Source organism: Prosopis cineraria, unplaced genomic scaffold, assembly GCF_029017545.1.
Source record: "Prosopis cineraria cultivar Desert tree isolate PC_DT_omini unplaced genomic scaffold, ASM2901754v1 PC4, whole genome shotgun sequence".
Taxonomy (NCBI): domain Eukaryota; kingdom Viridiplantae; phylum Streptophyta; class Magnoliopsida; order Fabales; family Fabaceae; genus Prosopis; species Prosopis cineraria.
In genome coordinates this window covers 12,897,080-12,907,521 of record NW_026555335.1, presented here as the reverse complement: position 1 = coordinate 12,907,521, position 10,442 = coordinate 12,897,080, and the positions used below count along the sequence as shown (strand labels likewise).

Sequence of the window (10,442 nt, the reverse complement as noted above, 5' to 3'; positions counted from 1 at the left end):
TTAATCATGATTTTTGAATTGTACGGAATTTATTTGTAATATTGAGCTTGAATTGTTAAGGACCGAGCTCTAGAGCCAACCAATGTTGACGTGGAAACCCTATCTCGTGCGTGAAACTGATTGGATGGTGCGGATAGATACATACACAAGCCGCCGCAGGCTCCGTACAATGCGCGAAGGTGACAACTGGCTTCATTATGAATCCACGTCGCATTTTCATTTCAAGATTTTAGCTTTTAGCCACCACAACTGTCTCCGCGTCACACATTCACGCATTTAGCATTACTTCATTTCTTGCTAGAAACTTCCAATCTCACACACACACACACACACACACACACACATGTGATATTCGCCTCTCTAATATTATTATATCATCCCCGATAATTATCTTCCGTATATCTCTGCCATTACCTAAACAATCACAACCTTATCTTTATGAATCATTAACCACGACTCTGTTCTGTTCCTCTCTGATCTCTGACGATCTGTAGCCAAATATATGTGCGTACACCCACACACCTATAATTAAACTTTGTTACTTCATTTAACGTTAGGTTGGTGCAGTATCAAATCAAAAAATTAATGGGTGGGTTAGGATTTTATCAACCTGCGATGGCTATGATTGGCCTACAGTTCCATTATGCAGTTCTTGCCATGTTCACTCGTGCAGCTCTCTTGCATGGAATGAACACCAGAGTCTTTGTTGTGTACAGGCAAGCCATTGCCACTTTGGCATTGGCTCCATTTGCTTTATCCTGCAAAAGGTGCGTGTGCTTGTTCCGGTCCTTTTTATAAGTCACCTGATACGATGCATATATGTTTGATTCTCAGCTTTTATACTTATTTACTGTCCCATTGATGCATATATGTTTGTTCTGATATTGCTAGCAGGAGAGAATCTTTCAAGACTTCATTGGGATTGAGGAACTTGTCTTTGTTGTTTATCACCTCTTTAATTGGGTAAGATGTGCCAGATGAACAGCCTGCAAAGCTCTCCGATGACGACTTCTAGTGATATAACTACTATGGCTACTCTTTTAAGTAAACATGGTGTACTAGATGCGCACTTGATTTCATGTCATGGATTACATCAACTATAAAGAGATGATGCATAGGGAAATTTCTGCAGAAACATGTTAAACATATTTATATTCCAAAACAATTCTCCAGCAATACAGATGGTGTTTCTCTCCATGAGACTCCATCTGTATATGTTGGACCAAGGATCTCTGACCACTACTTGAGTTTTGATGATAACAAGAAACAATATTTAGACAAAAGTTCAATTAACTGGAAGCATGACTTTGTGTTGCAGAGTAACAGCAAATCAGAATGCATATTTTGAAGGTTTACATTTGTCATCTTCTACAGTGACTACAGCCATGAGTAATCTAATACCAGCATTAACCTTCGTTCTTGCAACAATTTTCGGGTAATTGCCTTTGTCCCTGTATATAAGTAAACAATCTTGAAAACACTTCATAAACAGAGGATTAATATATATATTTTTTTAATCTCTATCTGATGCTGTAAGTTTAACTGTGACTATTTGCCTTACTGTTAAATGGGTTAGGTTGGAGAAAATAGATGTAAGAAGCTTGAGAAGCTTAGCCAAAATAGCAGGAACAGTATTATGTGTTGGTGGAGCCATAACCATGGCTTTGCTCAAAGGACAGAAACTGTTAAACATGCAGTTTCTTCCTTCTAAGCAAGCCTTTGGCTTACAAGGTGACCATTGGCTGCTTGGGTGTGCATTTCTCTTGACAAGCAGTATTACTTGGTCATTTTGGATGATCATGCAGGTACATCTAGATAACTTGATTATTTGATTGGTGTGAGTACTTTGCATCAATATATATGCAAAGCTGAAGATTAATATTTGAAGCAGGTACCGGTATCTTCAAGTTGCCCAGACCATGTGCTTTCAACTTTTTGGATGTGTCTAATGGCCGCAATAGAGGCAGCCATATTTACTCTGGTTGTTGACAAAGATTCCCAAGCATGGAATCTAAATTCAACCTTAGAGTACTCAAGTTGCTTGTATGCAGTAAGTCCCAGGTTACTCCTACAAGATTAATAATATGCTCTTTTAAATCTGTTCAATTGACAGTAATTTAATCAACAGTAGAAACTGGTTTTTTTTTTTTTTTTCCCTTTTGGATTTATCAGGGAATTGGAATTGCTGTTAGTGTTTTCATTCAAAGCTGGACAATCTCAAAAAGAGGCCCTTTGTTTTGTGCAATGTTCAACCCTTTATGTACAGTCATCACTGCCATGGTTGCTGCTACTTTCCTACATGAAGAATTATATGTTGGAAGGTAATTAATTACTAACTAATGCACTTTTTGCTTAGTAGAAAGTTTCATTTCCAATCTGAACTGTGCAATGATTTATATCTGAATGGCTATTATTCTTTGTTTATTATCATCAGCTTGATAGGAGCTCTAGCAGTGATTAGTGGTTTGTACATAGTGCTGTGGGGTAAGGCTGAGGAGGTTGAAGGGATCAAGCAGGAGGCACAGCTGAACAGCACTGATCAGAATGATCAGATAAATTGTAAAACAGATTTGGAAGAAGCGCTTTTATCACATGTATCAGAGAGCAAGATCATTCCATGATTACCACCACTGTGGTTATATTTTGATCATTTGACCAAAATGAAAGTGATGAACAAGAGGCATAGTTCTTGAAACGGACAATGAAAATAAGTTCAGCTATATGTGCCTAAACAGTAGTTATTATGATATGTCTTGGTAACATTGGAATTTGCATAAAATCTACCCTTAATGAGACATCAATGGTATATGACATAAATCGGGTAATAATGAGTTAATTGGAATCTGAAATTAATTTAAATAATTTCTGATTGAATTCTAGAAGAAAAAGTAATTTTGGTGATTATTCCAATCAATTTATTCCCTCCATAATGAAACGAATTATTACTGATTGGATTTTCTTTTTCGAAGGTGGCCTCCCTCTACTATAAGTAAAGACAGATGATTGGAGGTAGAATACATCCCAAAACAAGCAGTTCTTTAGTTTATTCTTCCTTTCCCTCACCTTCTTTCTTTAGTGCATCTGCTATATACGATAGTCTAGACTTACTAGTCTAAACTTGTATTGATAGTTGGATAGATTCTACTTCGCCCGGATCTAGTGAGACTCTAACTTGGCTCATTTATTCGGTGTATTATTCTTTTAATATTCCTTTAAGTAAGAAAAAGGATATTCCCAATTTTAATAAGGTTATATTATACCATACATTTAAGCCAGTTCAGGCTAACATAAGTGATCAAAATGAGATGAGTGAAGTCTAAGGCTCAAACTCTCCTGACGTGGGAATTGCTCTTTATCCTTCTCTTTCTTTCTTTTTCTTTCTTTGTTTTTTTTTTTTTTTCAATTCCATTACCTGTATTCTAGAAAACATGGGATTGAATTTCAGAGCCCATTACAGTGATAAGCATCATGTGACGAGATTTGAATCATCTAAATTTTAATTTGAATAAAATTTGAATGATTTAAATTTAAAGTATTATTATACATTTTTATTTTATATTTATTAAAATAAAAATTTGTAAAAATTATAAAATAAATTTAATAATTTTTTATTTTCAATCTAATCTAGATTAGCACTAGATTAAATATGGACTGTATGGTATATCTAGACAGTCAACCAATGTATAACAATTATAAAAATTTTAATATTAAATTAGACCTTTTAAATTAAATCTAAACCAAATTGAAAATAAAATTATTAAAATTATTTGTAATTTTTATAAATTATTATTTTAATAAATATAAAATAAAAATATATAATAATATTTTAAATTTGTATCATTTAAATTTTTAGCTCAGATCTCATTCGTGCTATCACTATGATAAGCACGGAAGACGAACCGGAGACATGGGGCTATCTGTCAATGATATTTCAAATATTGGTGGGACCATTGGTGGGACCCAAGAAAGACATGTGGTTTGGGATCATTCAAGGAGAGTGGCGGCGCTGGTAGCGCTCTGCTGCTTTGAACGATGCTTTTAAAAATAACAAATGAGAGAAAATTTAATATTATAAATGAGAGAGAGCGTAAAGTGACTTGAGTCTCCTCCCTTCTGATGTATTTCTTTCCCTTTCCTTTTTCTAATTTTCCTTTTCCTTCAACTCTGTAATTATGCCTTCTTTGCTTATTTCCCTTCTGTTATCATCTTCTTTTTATCCTACACTGCTATCAAAAGTATTTATATATATTTTTTCATATGGTTAATTTAATTCCAATAATATTATCACCTCTCATTTAAATTAATTTAAACTCTCACCATGTGAGATCGTTATTATCAATTATATGACCTCATGAGTATTTCAAAATATTTTAAATATATTTATTTAATATGATTGTATATTAGTAGGATGGAATTCAAAACTTTAAAATAAGCCGGTTTAACTCGTTTGATCAGTTTATCAGTGTTTAAAAGAAAAGGAAAAGATGCTTGGCGTTTCCATTAAAAACCACTAGTGGATGCAAATTTCAATTTTTAAAAAACTTTTTGAAACTGTAATTTTCAATGTATCGATACTTTTGCGACATTTCTTTTTCAAACTAAATGCTGCTAAAAGCAGCTTTTTTAGAAGCTGAAAATTAAAAGAACAAATCCCAGCTGTTAAAGTATCAAAAACATTATAATAAGACATGAATTTCATAGATTTTTTTTAATATTTAAATGGAGAATTTAACCTAAATTTAAATTTAAATTCAAATCTAAATTTAAAATTTCATAAATGCAAACGTAACATAGTTTTGTAGTATATTTTACAAATTTTATAAATTTAAATGTTATTCTTAAATTTTAAATACCCATATTTAATAAATGCTTAAAATTATCTTCGGTGGAATTTTTTTTTTTTTTGGGACAGCATTTCCCTTTGAGTGCTCATTCATGATTCAAGTTATCAATTGTTAATTGTTGTAATTATAGTACTAGACTGGGGTCCTCATATTCGATGACATTTGATGTAAAAGGCTACTGTTTACAACTTTGAGTTTTGAATAGTATACTTTTCCATAAATTTTATAAGATCCTAGTATATGTTAGTTCAGGTAAAAAAAAAAAAAGTACATATTAGTCACTTACTCCTATTTAAAGTGTCTTTGATTAATATTTGTAGGCCTCTTATCTATGCTTAAAAAGTATTTCATAATCATAGAATTTTTTAAATTGAAATTTCAAATTAAAAATATATTTAGCATTTTTAGCAAAATATTTAGCAAGTTCATCTAATTAATTAATTGAAAAAATCATCCAAAAAACTTACTATATATTCTATCTTATTTATAAGGCATTTTTAAAAAGTGTTTCGATCCTTTTTTTAAGTCCCACCTCATAGGCTCGTTGAAGTATTAGTTTTTTTTTCCCACCAGAGGCCTATATTGAAAACTATAATGTGGAATAATAAGAGATAGTAAAAAAATTTTATATACTCCAAATGATCTTAAACGTAAAACCTAGTTGAGAGATTTCTTTTGATTATAGACATATAAATTTAATTTTTTTTCATGTGTAAGTTAGTTAAAAGTAACTAACATTGAATATTAGAGAAAGGATAACAAAAATTTGAATGAGCTGATTATTACTCGTTAGAATCATCTTCCTCCTCTTCTTTCCTCCGAAATTAATTAGAGGATTAAGTTTTCTGTACATCACACAAATCTTAAATCTAGTTATAGTGTAAGGTCTTAATTGCATTAATATTTTAGTTGGAAGGATTCTTATTTTTAATTTTTACAAATTAAAATGATGCCGGGAAAAGGAAATATTTCAACTCCTCAGAAGATGGTGAAAATGAAGTAGTACTAGAAACACACAAATTGTTGGAAAAAATAAAACATATAAACACAAAAAAAAAAAATGTTAGAGCGATCATAAATACAATGTGGGCCATAATATGCTCCAATGATACCTGCTACTCATAATCAAAAATGAGGCAACCTGTGCCACAAGCTTCATTGTTCATACCATACCACTAGGATGAGTAAAGACAAACTTGAATTAGTATCAATTCAAAGTGTTACTTGTTTTGTGTTCATCACTCTCTCACAATTAGCATGGATAGGTTACAACCAATTCTGTTACTTTTGACAGCAATATAGAATGGTCATTCAGATTGAAAAAGGTTGAGTTTGGTAAACAGATCCTATGTTTATTAGTTATTTGTTACAGACATCAATTTTTAATGGCCTTATTTTCAGGAAGGTTTTCACTCATTTTAGTGGATACACTCTTATTGCATGGGCTATGAATTTTCTCTCGAAAATGTTATGGTCTTTTGTCTGAAAAAGAAATTCATAAGTCTAGACATTCTCAACATGCAATATGCTGATACAGTATTAATGCATCTCATTTCCTTGCTAGTGATTTTCAATACAGCTGATACTTTGTAATTCAAGAAAACCTCTCTATTTTGTATTTAGTTTTTCTCCTTGAATGTGTTTTAATGCTTTGAATGTATGACTTTTTATTGTATATTTGGTACCCTTTTAATATTTATAATGTTTAATCTTTTATTTTTAAAAACAGTGTAGATTGGTCGTATACTTCTTTCTTCTTTACTCTCTCCCTTTAAAGCCTTCAAAAAAAAGAATATGTTTTATGAAAACAATTAATTAGACATGTGAAGTTTTCCCAGAAGAATCATGATTTTCATAAAGGCAATTCAAGATCCTCCTTGGATTACTTGTAGATTAACAATGCAGATGCAAATCAAATGCAAGATGCCAAGCTCTGCAGAGCTATCAAATTAAGTAGAGAACGAGGGAAAAAAGGGATCAAGACTGCACACCAAAGTAACACTGGGAAATGTAATACAAGATTGAGCAATTTACAGCAAACATAGCATGTTACATTATTGCTAGCAACGGAGAAACTACATGATCCATCTAAATGCTAATTACGTTCATTTATTCTGATTCTTCTCAGCCTAAGATCACTTCCAACCGTCCCTCCTGGTATTTCTGAATGCGCAGCACCCTATTGAGTACACAATGATCAAGAAGATGATGAATATTATGTTGATCTTAGCCGTCTTCTTCCAATTAGTCTTAATGTCTTGCACTATCCCAGCCTTGCATGCATTACAGTCGTAGCACAGGACATTTGGATCATTGCTCCAAGCACCACAATCAGGGTTGGTATAATTTGCAGTTTCCGTCTTGTTCCACACTGTTGGGCTCCGGTATACGAAGTTACAGTCGTTTGATGGCTTGCAACATCCAGACTGTACACAAGAACCAAACATGTCAACATCAGAAAGTGTCCAGTGTTCCCTGAGATCTTCAAATACGTAAAATTCTAGCACTGGTAAACTGGTTTACAATCTAAACTAAGCGCTAGTTTCATCCTATGTTCAAGTTTCCGAGCAAAAGGACCATACAAGTTTCGTCAGACCATTTGAACATTACATACTAGCACAACAGCTAGAACTTTTTTCTCATAATAAGCAATTTATTCACAATTAACATGCCAAAATTATAAGCAATTACAATAAGCTGCACTCAGCTTTTGTGAACCTTGTTACTTATTTGCAGTTCCAAATGGTTTATGCAACATTTGTTCAAATTAACATTAGAGTGCAAGCCATGATCCATTTCCAAAACTGGAATTTCAACTCTTACAAAGTACTCAAAGATGATCAGTCGCACAAACAATTCAGTGCCTGTTTTTCAACGTTAGTGAGGTATGCAAGCAAGAATTAGACATACCAGCATCCATGGACTTATCGCTGAATGTTACTTTAAAATCCTGATCAGTGGTATAACTTAGGATACCAGCTCAAAACAGCAATTGTTAGAAACCGAAGGCAGCCTCTCTAGATTTTATAGATGATCTCTTTTGTCAGCTGATGCAACACACTTATTGGCAAAAAAAAAAGGCCCAAGAATAGGAACCAAATAGAACAAAGTTTTTTCACTGCGGCACTGGCATCCATAACCCAGGAAAAAAGTAACACGTCAAAAATCAGACCAAAAATGCATCGGAAATTACATGATATAATAAAGACATGTGTTTTACTTTTCAGACTGGAGCCAGACCAACTCAAAAAAGACCATCTTTTGTTTTTTTTTTTTTTGGGGGGGGGGGGGGGGTTGGGATTAAGGGGGGTAAAGACATCTTTCAAAAAGGACCTTGGACGCCTAGAAGAAGATATATAAAATAGGACTCTAATCTACAGTCAACATGGTCACAATTTTGACCTGACGTAGGTTCGGCTTTTCCAGAAATTTCTGGGATTTAAAAATTCACTGTCTTCTTGGGCTGAGCACACTGAAAGTAAAAGAGAATTTAGAAAGGAAAAGAAAAGGCCCGCCCCGGGGGGGGGGGGGCGGTGGGGTTGAAGTTTTATCCTCTCATAGTCGTCTTTTGAGAAAATTAAAATACCACACGAAATAATAAATTTGAAAATCGGAAAACACCAGTCGTATTCAACTTAGAGTTCAGACAACGAAGACATTCAATTCAAATAAAAAAAAAAACCATTAAGTAGAGCTTGCTCCAACCATGACCGGAAATGTAAAGAACGTTAATACGGTATGTGAATTTTGATTCAGATCTACAGAGTCACAGAACACGTTCAATTACCCAAATTGAGGCAAAAATCTAAGATAAAAACGTAACCACAGTCCACAGATCAAAACCAGAGAAGCAGCTGATATAGAAGGACGAAATTAACGTTACCTGAACCGGTGTTAATTTCTCTGAACTGAACCTGTTGGCATCGTCTTTGGCATACAGCTTTTGGTAGTCGGAGCAGTATTGCCCGGCCCGAAGACAGCTCTTCATCGTATTCCAGTATTTGGAGTCGTTCACTCTCTTCTGCAACCAGTGAGAGTAATCACCGAGCCTATACTCCTTATACCCTTTGCCGGATAAAACTTCCCCGGCGCCTTTGTTGGTAACAACGAAGGCGAAGATAGTGGAGACAAGTACGGCAATGATGAGCAGGAACATGACGATAAGGTAAATCCAGAGGAGCAAGGAGACACGGCAGCAAGCGCCGACCAGGCCAGCCAGCGACACCAAGAGAAGGAAGACGCCCAACACAATGAAGATCTTGTCGAGCAATTTTTCACACTCGGTGGCGCCATGTTTGCTAAGCCAAATACCGAGCCAAAGAATGGGAATGGATAAGAGGAAAGTCAGGAAATTGAGGATCCCAATCACAGTATTGCTCAAGTGAAACATGTTGTGAGGATTTCAGAGGGAGGGGAAAAAACCAACAGAAGGGCTAGAGAGTGTGTATGAAGTTGTTGAAAGCACAAAAAGTAAGGAAGAAGGGGAAAGGACATGGAGGAGATTCGACGGTCACGCGCTTCACTGGAATTATTGGTACGGAAGGACACGAGGCATCAAATGGTGTGCGAATTTTGAAAGAGAGAGGGTCGCGAGTAGTGTGCTAATTGATATTAAGCCCGCCGTTTTAGCGCGTTATATAGTGATGAGTTCTGATACTGTAACAGTTACGTATCATCGTTGGATTAAACGCAGGGGATCACTGACGACTTATGAACAATTCGGCCTCCGGCTTACTTCATATATAGTGATAGACATATTATATATATTCTTTTTTTTTTTTGGATAATTACATTGAGAGAGAATTTATAACATAAAAGGTCTAATCCTTTCTGAAATTGCATGCGAGGTAAATGTTCTGAAATTGCGGCTGGCAACACTGGTCAACCTGCTAGCGGCCCGTTTTTAAAAAAATAAAAATAAACAAGTTCATTTAGATAATTAACCTCTAAAATTTAATTACATTTAAAGGCTTTTGGCCCTGCCTGCAAATTCTGAATGCATTGGACCTTTCATGTTATAAATTCTTATGCAGGGGCCCTCAATGCAATTCTTCCCATTATTATTTTTTTCATGTATCAATATAGTTGAGATTGAAAATATGGATGAATGGGGATTATACGGGTTGAGATGTGCATAACCTATTTTTATATGAGTTGTAAAATTTCCAATCAATCTTTTAAATGGATCAATTCACTAATTCATTTAACTTTTTTGTTCATATTTTCTAAAACAATTACACCTAAATGATTTCAAAAAAGCACAACCCTTCTGAACTAATATATGGCTTGGAGTGATGAATCGTGAGGATTGACTAAGTTTTGAGAGTGAGTAGTGATTAGTATGGAATGTGGATTGAGGAGTGACATGATTTGAATATAACAAGTGGTACAAATCAACTAACTCAATAAATATATTATATCATTATCAACCACTCAATTTAATCGAATGATTATCAAAAATTTTGTGATATTATACTTGAAAAATACTAAATTTCAAATTTTTTGAAAGAACAATAGAACCTAATGAGTAATGGCTATTCTAATTATGAGTGTTGTTTTAAAATTTTAAATAAAAATATACCTTAATAATTTTTAAAT

General features: G+C 34.0%; 2 protein-coding genes across 3 annotated transcripts; one reads left to right on the top strand and one right to left on the bottom strand.

Annotated features, from left to right (window-relative positions):
- Window positions 1–327: 327 nt before the first annotated feature.
- On the top strand, window positions 328–2,795 carry LOC129309743 (WAT1-related protein At4g30420-like). 2 transcript variants are annotated; one of them, XM_054951437.1, is made up of 7 exons: window positions 328–767; window positions 892–963; window positions 1,319–1,435; window positions 1,577–1,805; window positions 1,892–2,050; window positions 2,173–2,321; window positions 2,435–2,795. In XM_054951437.1, the coding sequence occupies exons 1-7, from the start codon at window positions 586–588 to the stop codon at window positions 2,619–2,621; spliced, it is 1,095 nt and encodes a 364-aa protein (XP_054807412.1). In that variant the 5' UTR covers window positions 328–585; the 3' UTR covers window positions 2,622–2,795. The 2 variants fall into 2 exon arrangements, with proteins under 2 accessions (XP_054807412.1, XP_054807413.1); XM_054951438.1 differs by having other exon boundaries at window positions 330–767; window positions 895–963.
- A 4,014-nt stretch (window positions 2,796–6,809) lies between these two features.
- On the bottom strand, window positions 6,810–9,459 carry LOC129309517 (tetraspanin-7-like). Its single transcript, XM_054951120.1, has 2 exons — window positions 8,728–9,459; window positions 6,810–7,270 (listed from the first exon to the last, which is right to left on the bottom strand). The coding sequence occupies exons 1-2, from the start codon at window positions 9,232–9,234 to the stop codon at window positions 6,980–6,982; spliced, it is 798 nt and encodes a 265-aa protein (XP_054807095.1). The 5' UTR covers window positions 9,235–9,459; the 3' UTR covers window positions 6,810–6,979.
- Between the last annotated feature and the right edge of the window lie 983 nt (window positions 9,460–10,442).

Coding starts and splice junctions, on each gene's coding strand:
- LOC129309743 (XM_054951437.1), top strand. CDS start 586: ATGGGTGGGTTAGGATTTTATCAACCTGCGATGGCTATGATTGGCCTA. Junction 964..1,318: donor TTTATCACCTCTTTAATTGG/GTAAGATGTGCC, acceptor TTTGTGTTGCAG/AGTAACAGCAAATCAGAATG. Junction 1,436..1,576: donor GTTCTTGCAACAATTTTCGG/GTAATTGCCTTT, acceptor TAAATGGGTTAG/GTTGGAGAAAATAGATGTAA.
- LOC129309517 (XM_054951120.1), bottom strand. CDS start 9,234: ATGTTTCACTTGAGCAATACTGTGATTGGGATCCTCAATTTCCTGACT. Junction 7,271..8,727: donor AGAAATTAACACCGGTTCAG/GTAACGTTAATT, acceptor TCTTGTGTACAG/TCTGGATGTTGCAAGCCATC.